The 21,464-nt window shown below is 35.7% G+C and overlaps 1 protein-coding gene across 1 annotated transcript; it reads right to left on the bottom strand.

Moving 5' to 3' along the window:
* Window positions 1–1,139: 1,139 nt before the first annotated feature.
* On the bottom strand, window positions 1,140–20,575 carry LOC140147827 (protein DD3-3-like). The gene is made up of 14 exons (XM_072169581.1): window positions 20,425–20,575; window positions 19,214–19,267; window positions 18,445–18,531; window positions 15,433–15,528; window positions 14,798–14,936; window positions 12,434–12,550; window positions 11,812–11,973; window positions 10,530–10,738; window positions 8,005–8,112; window positions 6,760–6,900; window positions 5,731–5,901; window positions 4,402–4,637; window positions 2,765–2,981; window positions 1,140–1,705 (listed from the first exon to the last, which is right to left on the bottom strand). The coding sequence occupies exons 1-14, from the start codon at window positions 20,502–20,504 to the stop codon at window positions 1,207–1,209; spliced, it is 2,316 nt and encodes a 771-aa protein (XP_072025682.1). The 5' UTR covers window positions 20,505–20,575; the 3' UTR covers window positions 1,140–1,206.
* Between the last annotated feature and the right edge of the window lie 889 nt (window positions 20,576–21,464).

The raw sequence follows: 21,464 nt of genomic DNA on the forward strand, positions 1-21,464 counted from the left end.
TTATGTTTTCAGGGTCAAAGTTTGGACAGGCAGTTTTGGTGAAAATGACAGGCACATGTCAAATTCTAGCTAAGACCCCGCAGGGCAATTACACCATTACAATAATCATGTTAACATTTTTAATAAATATCAAAACTTACATTCATTTTAAACAACATAATCCGAACTTGCAACAACAGCGTTTGAAGACTTCAGAAGCAAAATCCGATTAATGCCATTTTGAAGTTTTTTGAGTTCAGGCCAACAACATCTGCTCTTTAATGATAGCTTTAAATTGAAATTCCAAGTTAAAGTTTTGAAACTATAATTAAAAGTAGCACATTATTTTCTTATTTTCTTTATATTTAATCAGTTATATTATATATGTCGGATTGAGAAATATGGATATATCGGTTTCTGCATCTGAACTCATCATTTTGTACTGGTGGAGTTGAAAGACTTTGTTACTAAACACTTTTGACAAAATAATGTTACTGCTAAAAAACAATCCAACCTGAAATTTGTCACATTTTATCTACTGTTATAAAGAGAAAGAAACAGGCAGTACTTATTCTAATACCTTTGGCTTTTTGTACTCTTTTAACCCCATGGACACTACCGTATGATTTATCAGTCTCTAAGAACTATTTATCATATATTGAGCCAATCAGAGATATGGTAAGAATAGTCAGTATGGCTGAAAGGGGCTGAGCTTAGAATCACCAAGAGGTCTGAAAGCTTAATTCTGATTGGTTACTGATATGATTATATCATGTAATTAACCAATCAGAGGCACTGTAAGAAAAGCAGTAGTGTCCATGGGGTTAAGCTATATTTTGATTGGTTACTCAGATGATCATATCATGTAATTGACCAATCAGAGACATCATAACAAAAGCAGTAGTGTCCATGAGGTTAACTGAGAGCTAACTCTGTTAAAGGCCAGAATATAGTTGACATCGGTTTGCAGATTTTTTACTACAGCATATTTTTGCTGCAGAAAATAACAAAGCCCCAAACCAAGCTAGTCATTTGAGGGGAGAATCACAAATATAATGTATGTTGTAACAGAATATTTCTGGCCTTTATGCAGTTAATCTTTGAAACATAATTTATAAAAAAAAAGTATGACTAACTTAACACACTGAACCATTTCTTACTTTTTATTCTTAATTTATTGCATGTAGACTCAAAAAACAAATCCATCCTGACCAAGGTAGGTACATTTTAAACTTTCCCACCAGTACCAGAACATGCACCTGTAATGCTCGACCACTTCTCGGGATTTCGTCTGAAGAACACAACAGCCCCAACAATTAATACAACAACAGCTACCGCTACAATAATACCTACAATCAATGCTACATTACTTGTGGCTCCTCTTATGACATACGCACCGCCACCTTTGACGGCTATATTCGCCGTTTTCCCGCTTTGTTCGTGGTCTATCTTTTCCCACATGGCAAGATTGTATGGATCACTTCTGTACACACCGATGCTGTCATACGAGCTGCCAATAAGGTTGATTGAGATAGTAAATGTGGCATTGTCAGTAGTGAATTCATGAGTTGGCTCTACTATGATGTATTTGCTAGCATATCCTTCTCCTGGTAGATCCACCTCGTTGCCCTGGTCTTCAATCTCCCACTCTCCCCTTTCTGGCTCCCATTCTTCAAGTTTGATGTCTTCAAGATGGTCTAGTGTACCCTTTTGGAATTCCAGATTACTGGGGAAGAAAAACAAAATCGGGAGCATAAATAGATAGATGTAAAACATCTCTATAGTTTTCAGCAGAGAACTTCAGCGGTCTGCCAATTTGGTGCAGTTTATGGCGTATACAGGCATGAGACTGCACTTTCCTAAAAAAAACTGAAAAAACTGAAAATGCGCGTGAAATTGGGCAAAAAGTACCAAAAACAGGCTGAAATTAAATAAAGTTGCGGAAATTTTGACTATAAAAAAACTGAATTCAGTTTTTAAACTGAAAATTCTCATGCCTGCGTATCACGGAAGTGTGGTTCTGATTGGTTAATTGAATCACGTCATCATAACATTGGCACCTCATTCGCTGGTCAAACTGTGTAGCAATGCGTGACCTAGTTCTTTTTACGCGATAATCAGACAGAGCAGACGAACACCGCTGAAGTAATTTGCTGAATGGTATAGTAAATTAATCATTTAAAAAAATTATATGCCACCATGCACCCAATGTTTTAGAATTAGGACTGAAATATTTGTGGATTTAATGATGATAGTTTGGTATGGACAGGGATGGATCCAGGTATATGACAGAGGGGAGGCTCTGATTATGAAAAAAATGAGTCAGACAACTTTTCAAAATATATTTGAGCTCTATTGCCATTATGCCAGGGGGGGAAGCTGCCTTGAAATACCGGTATAAAATTGACCAAATATTGCAATGTGTTTCTTTCTTTGGCTCAGTTTTCGGCCACATTTTGACCCATATTTAGCGATAAAATTGCATATTTTCACACAGTGGGTTAGCGGGATGATTGAGAAATGTTGCCCCCTTTGGTTCGGTGGCCCAGGTAAACCCCTTCCCCTGAACCCACCCTTGGGTACCAGTATTACATCCAGAAAATAGGAAGGATTCAAACAAAAAATAGGGAGGTTTCAAGAAATATGGAGGTCGCCAAATTTGGGTGTCAAAATCCTGGGTCAAAATGGACAAAAATGTTTCCAAAAATAGGAAGCCACCCTCTAAAATAGGGAGGGTTGGCATCTCTGGTATTATTCTAGAACATCTCTGAAAACTATTACTTACCCAGATGGCCCAGTAACATTTCCTCCAGTGTACCCAATAGATTCATATTTGACCACCTCGTTCTTGGCGATAAGGCGTCCTTTTTGACTACGATTTGAAAAGTTGTTGTTTCTAGTGCACATGTAATGGTATGTCCCTGCCTGGGTAACTTTTTGTGGACCAAGATCAAAGTATGTACCGGCATCATCTAGCTCAGACATCTCACCACGGAACTGATCTGTAAATTATTGCAAAATTTAGAATCAACAATAATGACCTATTACCGTAAAAACTCGATAGTTAACACATGTGCTTACTATCGAGCGCTTTTAATACATGCAAACATGAAGTGCCCCATCTACAAAAGTGTAAAGGGTTTTGAGAAAATCATTGATACACATAGTTATATACAAACAAATAAACAAATTTGTGTCTCAACCCCATTAGCTCAGTTGGTAAAGTGCAGGACTTTGGTACAATTTCACATTTTCAAAAGTGCTTGATAGTAAGCACATAATGCTAACCATCCAGTTTTTACGGCATCATATTAAAAGGGCATTTCGTGATCCACAGCCTCATCCCCCCACTTTCCTCAAAAAAAGTTGAGATTTTTATATCACTGGAATACTCTGGCTACATAATGTTTATGTACAAAATATTTCTTGCAGATAAATTCGTTTAGCAAAGATATCGCGAAATTTGAATTTTGTTCTGGTGCACCAGAACGAAATTACAAGGTATTGTCTATGGAGCAGTGTAATAAACATAATCATGCATAACTCGCAAACGCAATATCGGAATCAACTGAAATTTTGGGAATATGCTTTTTTCGTGGATATGTTCTGGAAAATGTCATAAAAAGAGGATGCTAGGATCACGAAATACTCCTTTAACTGCCACAAAATATTTACAAAATAAAACATGTCCAATTCAGGCAAAACACTGTCATAAAGAAGAGACTTCGACCATATTCTAACACAGCGGCATAACTAGTGGGCTATAGCCTCCCCCCCAGTCATGATGGTCTGTTGGTATATTACTGGCCGTCATTGTATGATGGGTCCCTGGAACATATTAACAAAATCTTCGATGTGCTCTTTTTTTGGTCTGTTCAATTGAAATTAATGATTTTGTCCCAGTTAAACATGAATATTGCTAATTGTTTTTTCAGTGAAATTTTTAAAAGTTGCTACGCTACGCTACTGAAACTATTGAAAGGGAAAGGGACACTGATGTACCACGCTTAACAAAAACAAGTCGGTGATATTGTGTTTTTGTCATGGTACATTCACATGTTTAAGCCCCCATTCCAAAAACCCACATTTTAAAACCGCTATTTAGTACTACAATTGTTGGCTTAACGTACAAAAAAGATTTGTTGCCTACAATGAAGTGTTGAGGTACTTAATGCTGTACAATTTCTAGTCTACAATCTTAAACAATTAAAGTTAACAGGATTCCTAACAAAATAAGATCTCACACAATGTCTATATTCAAATTCAAATTCAACCAGAAATCATGTAAAATTAGACCAGCATTGTGTCAACCTTGGCATGATTTCTGGTCAAATGTGACTAAATATATCAGTAAGATATTATTAGGCCTATACCATGAAATAAAAAGTCACGAAAATTTCCAGCTATATAGTATCCACTTACTTGGCTGTGTGACTGCCATGTTGGTCATAGTTTCAATAGTAAATCCAGCAAATGTTGAGTTCATGATTTCTTGTGGATAACTCCTTCCAAAGTGACCATATTTGATGTTAGGTGCATAATAGGATGACCCTCCTTCTGAATACACCTGCTCTGCCAAAGGCACCATATTGGAACGGTCAGTACCGGGCAGTCCTTGACCATCATTGTTGTTAGGGTTGGTGTTTGAACCTGTCCATCTGAAGAAAAAATGTGAAAAGTGTATTTTATAATGTGACAAGAAACGTGAACATTCAACTCACTTGCCAATCTTTTCATATTGTTTTTTTTGTCTTACATTGAGGCTAACCATTCAAACAATATGTTTCCAACTTTGATATAAAATTGGATGGTTTGAACCCAATACACAAATTTATTGGTCAATCTATGAGTTTTAAAATATTGGACAAGAGGTAGTTGAGTCCAATATTTTAAAACTCATAGCGAGACTAATAAATTTTGTATTGGGTGAAAAAAACATCCAATTTTATCATTATTATGTTTTCAGAATCTTTTCTTGGTCAAAACATGACTTTTGGTCCAAAATGTGATTTTTTGGTCCTAAATGTGATTTTTGGTCCAAAATGTGATTTTGATCAAAAATGAGCAAGTCAAAAATGATTTTTGGTCAAAAAATTGTAGAAAACAAAATTTTTTGGGGAAAAGTGAGCCTATCCAACACAGTCCAAGTTTTGAGTCCAAGTGTTGATTATATTGGACTCTTAAACTCTGTACAAAGTATAGGAAGGAAGATTCTGAGAACATAATAATGAGTTGTATTGGGCCAGCAGTTTTGATATGAGAAGCGAAAATTTGTATAACAATGCCCCATAGGATAGTTTATACATTTCTGGTGTGGCTACCACAATTAATACACCATGTTTTTGTTCATGCCATATCTCAATGAATCATACCTCAAGCTTGAAATTTTTCTGGGGGGCTAAAATGTTTTCTGACAACCTTTGTATGTCCTCTTGAACATGTTATGACAACATTTTGCAATTGCTGGGAAGTCTAAATTCAAAAAAGCTCAGATTTAGGGAACAACCCAAAAGTTTGATGATGTTCTATAAATGAAAGTGCTTTCATTAGGAGGCTAACCCCTCCCTCCATGTAATGTAAGTGTGGAATATTGAAAATTCCTACCTCAAAAGATGAACTTTGATTGACATTTGAACTCTTTTTTTACAAACATAATTGGACTTAAACCCCCTTACGAAAGGACATTAGTTTTTCCGACATTGTTAAACTTTTGGTATATTTTCTTACCAACATAATTATAATAGTACTTACTGTGGATGTACATAGTCTCCAGGCTGGACCTCCAAAGTATTAGGGACAAAGTCATATTCCACTGCAGGAAAAACTTGTACAATGTTTCCTCTCTTTCCTCTCACATTCAAATTGTGTATAGTGGCATCCCTAAATTCACCCACTGGTTTGCGCACAGCAAATGTATGTGATCTGCAACAGATTCAAAATGAAAATGGAATTTGAAAGAAAAATGTAAATGTCCCATTTTATGATTTGATATAATCAGATCAAAGTTGGCAATAATGAAATTGAGATATTGGCAAAAATAAGTAACAAAAAATAATTAAAGGTGGGCAACTTGATTGACAGTCTCATCAAAATGTTGATTTTGGTATCAGGTGAAAGCTCCTATGTTTCTCATTAACATATTGAAATTAGGTGTTCCAAATCGGTATATTTCCGTAAAAATCATCCAAAAACTGTCAAATTAGTCTTGACTGTGTTATACCATATTTGAGACTAATTTGACAGTTTTTGATGATATCTTCAGAAATATACCGATTTGGAACTCCTGAGTTCACTATGTTAATGAGAAGAATAGGGTCTTTGATTTGATATAAGCAGGGACAGGCGATTTGCGCAGAAAAAAATAGCAAATTGCGCGGAACTTTTTTTTTCAGTGCAAATCATGTATCCCTAAATTGCGCGGAAAGAAAGTTCCGCGCAAATCGCTTGTCCCTGGATATAAGTATGCCTGAAGGATGACAATAAAATTGTTCACTTAATTTATTGAGAGTACATGGGGCCTAAATTCATATATAATGCTTGAATATTAACCTGGCTAATACAATAGGCTTAAGCCTGGTCCCATCAGGACCCAAGTGTGTCTGTCCACACACAGAGTGACCATTTAAACAAACATACAAACACATCTGCTTAAATCTCATGCTAAGTGTTTCTATTCTGATTTTAATCTATGGCCTTTGAGCTCAATGAGCTGTATTATTATAAACAACATTATCTATGACTACATCCTGGTTCAATGGGACATGGTATCATTTGACCTACCTATCTTGGAATGTTCTTCCATACTGGGCTGTGTTAATAGCAAGTTGCAATGTGAAATCATCTGTACCAAACAGATCAACATTGGGGTTGTTCTCAAACACATAACCTCTATCTTCAGCCTCATCCTCATCCAGCCCAAGTCTGTAAGAAATAATCAAAATACACTAATATTATTATTATTACACTTCACATTTGTATTATCCATACAAAATCTTCTGTCTTTTTAACAGGGGCGGCGGAACGATTTTGAAAGTGGGGGCCAGTCAGGGTGCTGTAAAAAGACGAATAATGGCCAAGAAGCGGCCATCGCTTTGCGCTTGCGCGACGCAAGGGGATGTGCCCCCCTCAGAAGTGAGAAACTTTTGCAAAATGAAGGCCCAATTGAAACCATTTGATGGACTATTTTGGTACTATTATTGTGTACAATTTTAGTTTGAAAAATCCAAAAATGCATGGGTTAGAAGCCATTCATGGATAAGTTTTCACTATTATTGTATAAATTATTTCTTAGTGTTGAGTGTCCAAAGCAGAAGCGAAAAGGAGAATTTGTTTATCCATAGGCCTACACACTGTGTATTAACACAGAGGACTCAAATTTTGCAAAATGAAGGTCCAATTGAAGCCATTTTGTGCATCATTTTTACACTTTCTTTAAGCATGTTAAGGGTCTAGAATAGAAATTTGATTATTTATGTTCACCCAGACATGGTACACACAGCACACTATGGGTTAAAAGTGGAGGGGCAGGCCCCGGTCAAAAAAAGTGGAGGGCCACTGGCCCCCTGCCCCCGGTTCCGCCCCGATGCTTTTTAATGAACAAATTATATCTACTGGCAAAGTTACAGAATGCAATTAAAATCAAGATAATAACCAATTTTAAAATGGGTTATTTTTGTCTCCAAATATAAAAATAGCCCAATTTTGCCATAATGGTGTGATGGTATCCTTGCAATATTATTCATAGTCTCACTGAGGGCACCCATGCAACACTAAGGTTTCGTATGGGGTATCTCTTGAAATAGAGGTGGTCTCAAATAGAGATTTTTTCCCTGTTTCTGGATTCGTATAGGGTCCCCCTAAAACGTCTTCGAACATGCTCAGTTATAACCAGACACTTGTACAAGGGACCCCCTGTAGTTTTAGAAGAACAGAAATAATCATCTACTCAAAGTAAAACCTGTTGAAAATCTCTTGCTTAATATACATTCAATCTTCAAAAATAAAATATAATGTAAATTCACCCACCTTTCTGCTACATTAAGTTGTGATGGATCGTTGCGATTCTGATTATTCAAATCTGCATTGATATTGGCGGGATCCCATCCATCATATTCCCCAGTTGATATGTTGTATCTACATGTGAAAAATGAATAGAAAAATAGAGGGTTAAACTTTGAAATCCCCAACATTTATTTGAGAGTTTTAGTATATGTGTACATCCATATCAAAAGGATGAACTTGTGTCTGATTTTACATAATTGCAAGGAACAAATGCCAGACTCATCTCAAGTGGAGGTCATTTCAAATCATCCGCAAGTCACATGGTTTTGGAATGTTCTCTGTATTCCTAAACCATGTGACTTTCTGGATGATTTGAAGTGACCTCCACTTGAGATGAGTGCATCATTTTGATATGGATATACACATATATGACATGATCAAGGGGAATGAGTCACATGTCAGCAATTTTCAATTAGAAGTTTTTTAAATCATGTTCTGGCAGTTTACGAATGCTACATTTTGATGCAAACCCCGTCAAAATCGGACATCTGGTTACCGAGTTCTGATCAATTTATCAATGGTTGAAAACAATATAAAACAAAAGAATTTGAACACCTTTTTTGCCAATATCTCGAAAACAACATTAGCGACATCCAACTCATTTCCCTTGATCGTGTCACATAATTTATGTTCATTCATTGGGCTAATCCATTTGAAATCTTCACCCCCACTGAGGAAGACTTTACAATTCCAACCAAATTCAACAGTTTATATATATAATTCCAGATCCAACTCTTTTATCCATAAAAAGTGAAAAAGGTGCACTAGGGGTGATTCTGGAATTCCAAACAAAATTTTCACATTGGGCTATTCCATTTAAAATCCACACTACCCCTGTGGAAGATTTAGCTAAAGTTGTCCACAGAGGGAGTATGAGTTTTGAATACAATAGACAATTGGGTAACTTCCATTTGAAATACTCACTCCAGTTGTGGAAGATATAGGTAAAGCCATAATACAGGGGGAGTAAGGGTTTCAAAATGATTTACTCTGACCAATTACATTTGAAAAACATGCTCCCCCTTTGCAAGATATTTCCAAAATCTTCCACAGGGGGAGTGTGGATTTTTAATGGAATGGCCCATTTGAGGCAAAAGTGTACAATTCAAATGGATTTTATCTATTGCAACATTTTTCAATTGGAATTTAACATCAAACTGAAAATTGGATTGAATTATAAACCGTTTATAAGACACACCATGAAATGATTAAAATCTTGCATACCCTATAATTAATTCTATTTCTCTAATAAAACCTCAAAGCTTTAGCTTTCATTTAATATTAACATAATTTTTGTGTCATATCTATAGTAAAATTGTGTCCAAGCATTTGAAGTTCATCTGAATTTTGTATTGAGATCACAGATGAACTTTCCTTCTATTTTTGCATCTCCTTTATGAAAAGGAGCTCTATCTTTTGTAAACTACTCAAAGGCATTTTACTTTATCTTGCATTCTATTACTCTTACGACCCATTATTCAAAATCGCGCACTGTGATTTATTAAAACACATCACGTGAGAGCCCATTATTCTGCAATAATGGGTCAAGCGCCGTAACACGTTCTACGCACAGCATTACGCTTGGTTGCTAGTGCAATATTTCCGCGATACGCGCTGTCACTTACGCGTACGCGCTCCACCTTGAAGTAAACAACTTAAAATATTTGTGCCAAAAAATGATATTTTCTCTTTAAATCGCACTATTTTCTGGTAATAGAATAGAAATAAAGGAGCAGCATTATCCTTTACGCAAATAATGTGTCCTCGGCAGTAAAACGTTTAAATAATGGGTTCGGCTGCGCCTCACCCATTATTTACGCTTTTACTGCCTCGACACATTATTTGGGTGTAAAGGATAATGCATTACCCTTTATTTCTTAATTATTTTGATTAATTTGACCCTCAAAAGTACATCCTAACATTGTTGTATCCATGTGTATAAATCATAGCTTAGGCTTCTATCTGTCTGTCTGCACGGTCGTTTGATGGGATCATTTATTTGTTTTTCAAACAAAACGTCATGTATAACCAAATGTTAGGCTTAAACAGCTAAAATTGATATCGTGCTAATGTATGCAGATGCTTCAGAGTCGTTCTGAACTTTGATTTCCCCTCTTTTACAAAATTATTCACTTTTGTAGTATATTTTAAATCTTTTTCGGATATAAAATGTATCTATTAATGACAAAATTGGTGGCGCTATTTAGTTACTGGAAATTACCCTTTCAAGCTTTTAATACAAATAATTTCTTTTATTGTTTGATAAAATATGTTTATAAAATGTCCTTGTTGCTTGTTTCACCTATTCCAGCTGTTTTAATGGCGGTATTAATCACCTAGCCCTTGCAAATAAAGAAATATGATTTAGGATAAATAGCGCCATCTATAGTTTGCATTTAGTTAATAATGAAGCCAAATCTATATACATCAAACAGCCGTGTCTGGGTGTCTGTGTGGGTGTCTGTCTGTCTGTCCATCTCACCCCTTACCTTATTCTCATTGCACATCTCTCATGTTCTAAGTTAGCTGGGAGTGTCCAGTTGTAAGTATTTGGTTGACCGCTGACCCCGTTACCAAGGTGATTATCACGTGACCAATGAGCCTCTCTGCAGTCTGGTGCTTCGATACCATGAGCAGGGAATTCAGTCCACTCACCTCTGGTCACGTTAGGATTGCCTGCCTCTTGGTAGTAAATAGACTGAAAACATACAAACAAGCAAAAGAAAAAATCAGTTATTACATCAATTTTAAAAAAAAAAAAAAAAAAAAAGCAGGGATTTATAGTGCGCACGCAGGCACAACACCTAGACGTTGATCCACAAGCCTCAGCACACTTTACAGGTTTGCTTTACTGTTTGCTTTCAATACATTTAAGATTAGCAACTAATTTAAACTGTTGCAATTTGGTAGTTCACAGCATCTTGCGAATGGTAGTGAGATTTGGCAAAAATTACATTGATTCATAGCAAGCATGTAGAAGAATTCAAATAGCACAGATATATATTCAATGAATATATTGATTTTGATAATGAAAATCAATATTTTGGCTGCTTCAACCAACAAACTCTAAAGTTAGCTCGATCAGTTAAACTTGTTAACTCTCTACACGCAGGAGTCAACTGCACATGACAAGTTTCACATACTCAAAATATTGGACCTGCCTGTCGTCTATCACACGGTATACAATGTCATCGCCATGGTAGGTTGAATCCACAGCCACGAAAGGGCATTTTATTCCTTATGAGACGCATATGATTAGCCAAGTGACCTGACTAAGGCTACTGACAATAGCCGGGGTAATTGATTTCTCGCTGTGTGAGTAAGCTTGTATACGACATTGCGGTCAATGGTCATACATACTGCCTCCACTCTGAGACGAATATACCTATGCGCCCTGTAGTCCATACAGGACCAACGCAATATAAAATTAGCGATTTTGGTCAGATTTTGAGTTCAAGACTCACTGCCGTTTCTCAAAGCGCAAACTAGCGACTATCATATCTGTTCAACACATATTTTCAAGTGTATGAGACCACATCTGGTTTCTTGAGACGAAATCATTTACGGGAGATATTCATCATTTTCTAACCCGGTATCCGAAGATTTTCGTCTGATGTCAAAATCGTGCATAGCAATTCACGTATCGATCCCGTGTATTCATTTTAGTGTCTCTGCTGCACCAAATAATTATTAGCCAGGCGATGTCGGTGTGCGGTAGAGGATAGTAAAAAAAAATTCCTATTAAAACGTTTATTCTCTAATTACACTAACCTCACATTCTGGCTGAGTGATTGGTATAATTGGATCATCTTCATTGATATTCTCCTGGATGTAACCTTGTGGTAAGACACATGCATATCTAGACTTGACGTTGGCACTTTCAGCTTGGTAGTACTCACATCTACTGGCATCATTTGTCATCACTACTATATCCTGTAGGGTTTAGAAGTTCAATCAAAATTATAAATGCTAGCTATTATGGGGGGGGGGTACTCATGTTTGGTTTTGGTAGGGGTGTGCCACTGAGAATTTGAAAGTGGACCCATCAATATACCAATTTTCAAGAAATTTGGACCCATCAAATAATCAAAAGTCAATTATTTAGTTTTCAACTGGACACCTACAAGTTTTGATTATATATGACAGTAGTTAAAAGTCCTGTGGGATGTTTTTGTTGCGTGATGTAACAAATCTTTACAAGAATTTTTCAAAAACAATTGTGATATATTTATACACGAGGCCCAGATTTTAGGCAAAATTTAACACAATTTCAAATGTGTTTTTAATCTGGGATCCAGTTATAGGTGTTAGGTGAAATTGGGTATTTTGTCAATTTTTTTTTTTAATTACACATTTTTACACCCAAATTGATGTAGACCTGCAGAAGACTTACCCTCCATGGTGAAGGCCTCCAATATGGGTAATAATCTCTCTCCTCTGGGCATTCATACGCACGTCTTGTACCTTTTGGATTCTGACGGGTGTACTTGGCGCTGTCCCCATTCAAGTTCTGTAAAAATATGACAAGAATAGGATGCCATAATAAGGAAAATTGGAATCTAACATGTGACATGATCAAGGGGAATGCGTTGGATGTCACTAATATTGTTTTTGAGATATTGGCAAAAAAAGTGTTCAAATTCTTTTGTTTTATATTGTATTCAGCCATTGATAAATTGCTCATAACTTGATAACCAGATTTTGTCGGCTTTTGATGGGGTTTGCATTAAAATGTAGCATTTATAAACCAATGATGTAAAAAACTTCTAATTGAAAATTGCTGACATGTGACTCATTCCCTTGATCATGTCACATATGTTTAGTTGTTGAGCAGAGAGTAAAGCCAAAATGTGTGGGTAGGTTGGATATTTAAATATCGTACCACCTTGAGGCCCTGACATGTCTCCCCTCCCCAGTTCTGACCCCCGGCCCCCACCCGATAGTTTCAAACTTATACAACTGGTTTGGAATGAAACACTTGACAAGTTGAAACTCAACCATTAATTAACCATTAAAATTAAATAAAGCAAATCTAGCGTGAAACCCAAACACATTGGAATGTGAAATACAATCTCAATGACACTGTAATTAGTTAACGACTTGAACAACACTTGTGAATGGTAATTAGCGGAGTGTGTGGCTACAATAACAATCTCAAAGTGGCGGTAACTAGGCACAATACATCTCTAACCAAACAATGTAATTACATTGGTTTTATTTAAAGAAGGCAAGGTGACATGATAAAACACTGAGACATGATATTATCTCTAGCAGTTACAAAACATTGAGGTCACATGTAACTTTTTACATTTCTTGATTTTAGGGATATGAGTTTTTTTTCTTTTGTTTAAAAGAAGGGCATTTTATGTAATGCAACTTATTTAGATTTGCTAAAATACACCCTTGAATGTGCTAAAATCCTTCATTCATATTAAAAAGATTGAATTGAACACAGCAAATTCATGGTTATATATTAAAGGCCACATGAAATAATTTGTTTCACATATGATTCCCTCCTCACTTTCTGAGTTCAGTTCATATATATTTTTTTCATATTAAATTCTTGTTTGCTGCATCAAAGTCAATTTTGCAACAAAAAATTTCCTAAAACAATTTTTTAATTTTATATGTGGCCTAACTATAAGTATGAATGACAAAGACAACTGTGATGAAAAAAAGCAAATTCATGGTTACATTTATAATAAATCTGTAAATAAATTATGTGACCCGCCAAAGCAAAATGAGGACAAATGTTACCAAAGTTGTTTACAAGTTATGTCAGATTCAAATTGCTCATTTTTTTTCAATTATAATCAAATAATAATAGATCACAGCTATAAGGAAGTAACCTTGCATGATAAGTTCTGACCTCATCACCCAATCAGAAATTCATGAGACTAGTATTTCCTCATTCCAAAAGGTCATTAAACATCTTTGATGAGGAATTTCACTTGCCAACAACAATGTCTACAATAAATATATAGCTTACAAAAGAAATAATCCCTTTTGAAGTAATTATTTGCTGAGCCTGTCCAAACTTAAATCTTCTTCAGATTTACTCACATTTTTTACTTCCTGGTTTTGAACAATTGGATTTTGATTTGATTCAGTGAGCAAGAAGGACAGGCAGAAATTGATTATCTTATAAATTGTCTTGTTTTTGCTTCCTTGTCTAGTTGCATAAATCATTTTATCACACAAAAAAGATAAGATGATTGATATATATATGTATAATAGGGATAGTCTAAAATTAATAACATTTTTGTTGGACCAAATATTGTATCAACCCCGGGTATCAACTCATCCACTTTGGCTAAATCGGCAACATCACAGAAACTGAATTGGTGCTCTTGCCTGCATGACAAGGCTATTATGTAAATTTGTAGAAAATCCCCCCTAGTCAGCATTTTAGTGCATACATCATAACATGGAACCAATATGAATATACAAATGATGAAACTGATATGAGAAATATAATTTCTCTGTTGATTGATTGATGATAAATCAATCAATCAAACGATCGAATCGATCAATCAATCAATCAGCTGCAGACATTTTTCACCTTGTGATTTGATTGTAGGTGGAGGTCTCATCCCATGGTCAAATATTTGTGCCTTTGTATTTGTTTCTTTTTTTGTTGACATTTTATAGGTCATGCAGTTTGTTGTTTTTTATTGATTGAAAACTGCACATTAATTCATTTTTTTAGCAGAAACTGTGTCTTTTAATAAATAATAATAATTGGATGATAGCCTACCTGATCAGCTGTGAATAGGTTTGCCTCCCTCTCTGTCTGCTTACAGTTGAGATAGTAATCGTACGTTTCATGCATTCCATAGCGGATGTCACGATTACAATCATAGTTGTAGCACTGGGCTGGGTTCTCTGGAATTGTGCTGTATGGAAAGAAAATCGGCAGAAAAAGAAAATAGGAAGTAATTTAATAAATGTACAATTGGCCTGAAGGTACTCAAGTTTGGTTTGGGTATGGTTGTGCTGCTGAGAGTTTGAAAGTGGACCCATCCATATACCAATTTTCCAGGAAATTTGGACCCATCGCTATATCAAAAGTCAACATTTTTCAGTCAAATTTAATGCAAATTGTCACATGTTTTACAACTTTCCCGACATTTTTGCCCTGAGGAGAGAGATTATTACCCATAATGGAGGCCTTCACCATGGAGGGTAAGTCTTCTGCAGGTCTAGGTTGATGTTGGTGTAAAAATGAGTAATATAAAAAAATGACAAAATACCCAATTTCACCTCAATTCAATACAAAATTGAAATTTTTTTAGGGGCAATTAATATATGCATAATGTTTAAAACACAAAACAATTTCACCCCTGAATGTTACTCTTACAAATGAAATAATGATGAAGTTCATTAACTTACCTAGTAGATGCACCATCTCTGACCCAGTCACCACACATGTACTGAATGATGATTTCACAGTGAGCATTAGGATCACCACAGCTATGTTGATTGGTCCTGTAGATGAGATCAATTTCAAATTTAGAGCATGTATAACATATATGTGATGCGATCAAGCAAAATCACTCGGAACTCTGAAAAATTAAATTTTCAAATTCTTATAATAGGATAGTAACCAGCATTTACAAAGCTGGATTTTGCAGAAATTCCCATTGGAATTGAAGAATAACCAGTTCCAAAGATATGAGCAATTAAAGAGTTTCCAAAACAAAAGGAAATAAAAGGAATATTTCCTTTGTTTGGCTATATCTCAAAATCAATCAAATTTGCGAGCTCCGACTAATTTTGCTTGATCGCATCACATATGTGTGTAAGAAAATTAAACATATTGTTATACTTCTGTATGTGTAATCCATATTTCATTACAATCATTTTATAGGGCAAAAAATTCTTTGTTATTTTATGATTTTATATGTGTCACTAACCTATAATTATATAAATCCATTTAATCTCTATAATTGGTCTATTCAGACTACTGTTAAGGGGGTACTACACCCCTGCCCAATTTTGTGTCTATTTTTGCATTTTTCTCAAAATTGTAGTAAGCATTGGGGACAAGTAAGATATGTATATTATAGGGGCAAGGACTACAACTACTGCACTGGAAATTTTATTTCAGCACAGACAACAGTTGTGGAGTTACAGTCAAAATGAGGAAAACCAATATTTGATCAATAAATCAATAACTACTTGCTTTGAGTTGCTGAATTTTCAGTACAGTGGTTGTAGTCCTTGCCCCTATAATATACATATCTTACTTGTCACGCATGTGCTATAATTTTTGCGAAAAATGCAAAAATAGGCACAAAATTGGCCAGGGGTGTAGTACCCCCTTAAAATTGGGTCAAAATCAGGAGCTGTGAGATATCCCCGGGGGGGGTTCTCAGTACAAATGACCATACGGGGACGTGCCGCAAATATGGGTAGCATTTTCAGCCTCTTGGTATATCAATGACCCCTTTTTCAAAGCCTATTTTGGTATATGAATGGGTCCTTTTTTCAAAATTTTCCCAATTTTTTCGAAAAATAGCCCAATTTTTCGTTAATTTAGCCAAAATTTTCTAAATTTTCCCAAAATGTTGGGAAAATTTGTAAAAACTAGGACAATTTGGGTAAAATTCGGCGGAAAATTTTGCGTTTTTGTGTATGAAGGGGTGCAAATTTCTTGATAAGTTGGTATATTTATGGGTCCACTTTCAAATTCTCATGCACGTCCCTACCAAAACCAAACTTGAGTACCCCGGGAGATATCATCTAACATCTGCACTTTGACCAGATTCCTGACTCATGATAGCCACCCAGGGTTGCCAAAAAATTTCGGCCCAAATTGTGGGTTAAATAATCCTAAAACTCACCCAATTTTGTCTTAACCATTGGTTACTATGGCACAGGAAACTACTGAAAGTCGCTGGAGCCAATGTTGAAAAGTTGCCTAATTTTTTTCTTAACAATTGGTTTCTATGGGACAGGAAATTGTCACAAGCAGTAGGAAACATTTTCAAAAGTCACCCAATAGGGCTACCAAATCATGGTTTTGGCAACCCTGTAGCCAGGTATGGAATGTGTGTCACACTATACCTTGTAGATAACATAACATAACAGACCCATTTAAATGCTAGCTTACATGTTTGAATTTTACCCTTTTGATCGAAATGTATGTATTCTTTAAAAACTCTTTAAAAAAGACATGGCTCCTTTGAGGTGAGGCTGTGCCATATATTTGTGGACACATAACTAAAGTGGAAAACTCAAAATAGGAAGAAAAACGATGAAGAAATTGCAGCCAATTTAAATCCACCGTAAGTTTAAGTTTCTACCAATTGATAAAGGCCATAATTTGATGCAGGTATGAGGTTCCTTTAACTTAGGATAAAACTTAAGGGGGTACTACACCCCTGCCCAATTTTATGCCTATTTTTGCATTTTTCTCAAAAATTATAGCGCATTGGCGACAAGTAAGATATGTATATTATAGGGGCAAGGACTACAACTACTGCACTGTAAATTTTATTTCAGCACAGACAACAGTTGTGGAGTTACAGTCAAAAATGAGGGAAAACCAATATTTGATCAATAAATCAATAACTACTTGCCTTGAGTTGCTGAAATTTCAGTGCAGTAGTTGTAGTCCTTGCCCCTATAATATACATATCTTACTTGTCACCAATGCGCTATAATTTTTGAGAAAAATGCATAAATAGGCACAAAATTTTCCAGGGGTGTAGTACCCCCTTAAGAGAACAACTACCGCAAGTGCAGGGGGATTTAATACTTGACAACTTAGGAAAACAATATCATGTTTTATCAGATTTAAGTACACTTAAAAGTATTCATTTGGAAGTAAGCCAACAGCACTTATAGTGTCTTCAGGGGAGGGGCATCTTATGAATATATATAAACACATAACAATCAATTTAAGGTGACAATGACCAGTTCAACTGTATTACATCATTTACATGTATTAGAAAGATCAATATCCTCTCAAAGGCTAAAATGGTACAAAATAAAAACATTAAGCCTCTAAAGTTAAACTAAACAAAATTATTGTACCAACATATGTCTGCTCTTGATTAGGCAAAAAATTGTTGTGTTACCCTCGGCGACCGACCCTAAATCCTGAAAAATCAGGGTCACAATGTTTATTTGAATGACGATTTTTACAGATAGGTTCAAAGAATTGATGTTTTTCACTTAAAATTAATATTTTATTGTCTTAAATTAATTACATACAAGTACCCAGTGGTCAAAATTGACAAATGACCCTAATGGAAGAAGCATTATTTAAAACTGAAGGTAAAAAAAAAAGATAATCGACTGACCGACTCAACTTTCAATTTTCCCACTTGAGGGCAACACAACATTTTATTTTTTGGCCTTATGATTCTTGTACTCCTAAATCATGCTATATCTTACCATTCTATTGGTAGAACAGATCCTGCCATGTATGCCAAGCTGCCAACATTGTATCCTCCTCTGTTATTGTTTTGTGAATCAAACATTCTGAAATTCAATTAAGAACATACACATTTTTTCTTGTATGAAATGAGATAGAAAATTAAAGATATTTGACAAATTAGTATTGCTACAGTGTTCATGAGCGTATTTTTTGAGAGGGGGTTCGGGGGCACGAACCCCACAGGGTAAAATCAAGAGGCAGCAAAAATGAAGGAGCGGCGGAAGAAGAAGGCGCGGAAAAATTGGGTCAACCTTTTCAGGCTGTTGATGAAGAGGGCGGCAAAATTTAGCTCCCTGGGGGAGAAGCGGCCACGGTATGTCACTTGTGTCTGCATGCATTTTATAGGGGGGTAAAATTGAGGGGGAAATGTGTCAGGAGGGGTTGGAGAAAAAGTTTTGTTCTAACCTGGAGCAGAAACATACCAACTCGGGGAGGGGGGCTGGTTTTAGGCCACAATTGTCCTAATTTTGGCCAATTTTGTGCACACATTTTTGTCACATTTTAAAAGTGGGTCAGAGGGACGATTTGTAATCTTTCCCTTATGGCTCAGTACATGATATATTTGGTGGCACCAGTATCGTTGGTATGCAGCTCTGTCCCTGGGTTCTGACGAGGGGAGGGGCAAACCTCAAGTTGTTGTGTTTTTTGGGGAAAGGAAGGGAGGCATAGAGGATCATCATGATTTAGAGAGTTGAATTTTCCCCACAATTTTCCAATAGATCTCACCTGTTTCCATTGTTTCTTTCTCTTCCAGCTTCATCCAGTCTGTTATTGCTGCCTCTGTGAAACAAAAACATACATCAAATGTTAGATCTATTACATAGACTATGAAAATCATAATTTGTAGACATGGGTGTTAGGTGGTCAAAATGTCATTTTAGCTGTAGGATATATTACATTCAAGTCAGTGGCAGCACCACAATATTTCCACTTTTTGTGTTAATTTTGTACAAAATTTTTGATTTTCCTCCCCCCCCCTGAAATTCATTTCAAACCCCCCCCCTGGAAAAAATTCTTGGTGCCACCGCGCCACTGATTCAGGTACATCCTAAAAACACCCATACCATCCCCTAGTTTAGCATCAAGGAATATACTGGGCTCAAAAAGAAACTTATAATTTTTCACAAGGTCATATCTTAAAACCCTGTCCATAAAAATGAACCAAAATTACACACAACAGCAAAATTAAATGACATGGAACAGCTTCCTGGACCACATTCACAGGCGAATAGTTGGCACCCGGCAAAAGAAATCTGTGAGAATGCGTACAAGATCCTTACACAGTTGATTCTTCTCAAAGAGTAAGTGGAATAGTGTGGAACGGGCTGCAGATTTCTTGTGTTGGGTGCCAATTATTGGGCTGTGAATGTGGTCCAGGAAGCTGTTCCATGTCAGTGCATTTTGCTGTTTTGTCCGTTGGACAACTGTTTGGTTACTGACCAGTGTTTAGAGTAGAGTATTGAAATAATCCTGTATGCAATTTTGGTTCACTTTTATTTATGGAAAGGATTTTAAAATATGACCTTGTGAAAAATTATAAGTTTCTTTTTGAGCCCAGTTTATAGTTCTAAAATACAATGAAATTAGTGGGATTTTTGGTAGCGTACTTGTCCTTGATTTTTTTTAAATTTTAAGTCAATAACTTGGGCAATATACACCAGGACTAGAGTAGCTACAAATAATGTAACGGATGAACCCTGTTTTAATGTGGGTTTTTTTTGGGGGGGGGCATTATTATTAAATGCATGCAATATATTCAATTTGATGATGGAGAGTATATACCAATTCACATAAATTGTACTTTAAGAACATTTGGCATAAACTTCAGGTTATGCTCAAACATTAAAACAATAATTATATAGCTACAATATGAAGGCCTCGGTATAAATTTAATACTACATTGTACTGAACGTATAACTTGCAAGTTGTAAGCTTACCTTGGGTTATGCATGTACATATCTCCGTGTATACCAACCATACACATTAATAGCCCTACCAACAGGACCAACGACTTCATCTTCAAATTCGTGTTTTGGTAAATCTCGATTAGGGCACAAGGTTCTTCTGTTACAACTCGCGATTTAATATAATAGTCTGATCTTTGTACGTTTGTCTTCTTCTGTACGGGACGTCAATGCGATACTACATAAAATATACTACTGCACTCACTACCACTACCATCGAACAACTTGTTGCTTTTGGTATAACCGCTGCACTGTCAATCGTCTTCCGCGTTTCAAAAACTAGTTTGTTAAATAATCGTTACAAAAAGCATTTGTTCTTGAAATTGAAGAATTGCTTTTATATTTTCACTTTACTTGCGTAAAAGAATTTGCATAATTTTGACACTTATTTCCTGGTTGTCTTGGTATGTCATTCAAATGAAGTAGCGTATTGATTTTAAGACCACCTATGGATGTTATCCGTCAAAGTGAGTGATCCACCTGACAGCTCTTCTGCTCTTTTTCGAGGTCATCAAATCAATGAGTCATATTTTATTACGCATGCACAAAAGCTATGCATTTTGACAGAAAATGAACTTGGCGTCGGCGAGTAATTCCTGAATATTTCCAAGAATGGAAGAAATAAATCTTGGAGAATGATTTCTATTGCCTGATTTTCATAGTGCACTTATTTTGACGTCAAAATAATTGTAGGCCAATAAAGTGAATGAATAGGGCCTATTGCATAAATTTAAAAAGAAATTAAATAATAAGAAATTTATAATAACAAACACGAGACCTAATAAATATAAACAAACAAGCAAGCAAACAAACAAAATCAACAAATAAATCAACAAATAAATGAAAATAAACTTGTACTGAGGCCTAACCAGGAAAGTTTGAAGCAAAAGTAGCCATCCAAAATGTTGCTTTGGCTTGTGGTGAAATACATTTTTCGCATCATAGGGACCCAGTTGAATAGGCCTATATTCTTAAAATCAAATTTCGAAAAAAAATACTAATAAAAAGAAGAA

This window comes from Amphiura filiformis, chromosome 3, assembly GCF_039555335.1.
Source record: "Amphiura filiformis chromosome 3, Afil_fr2py, whole genome shotgun sequence".
Taxonomy (NCBI): domain Eukaryota; kingdom Metazoa; phylum Echinodermata; class Ophiuroidea; order Amphilepidida; family Amphiuridae; genus Amphiura; species Amphiura filiformis.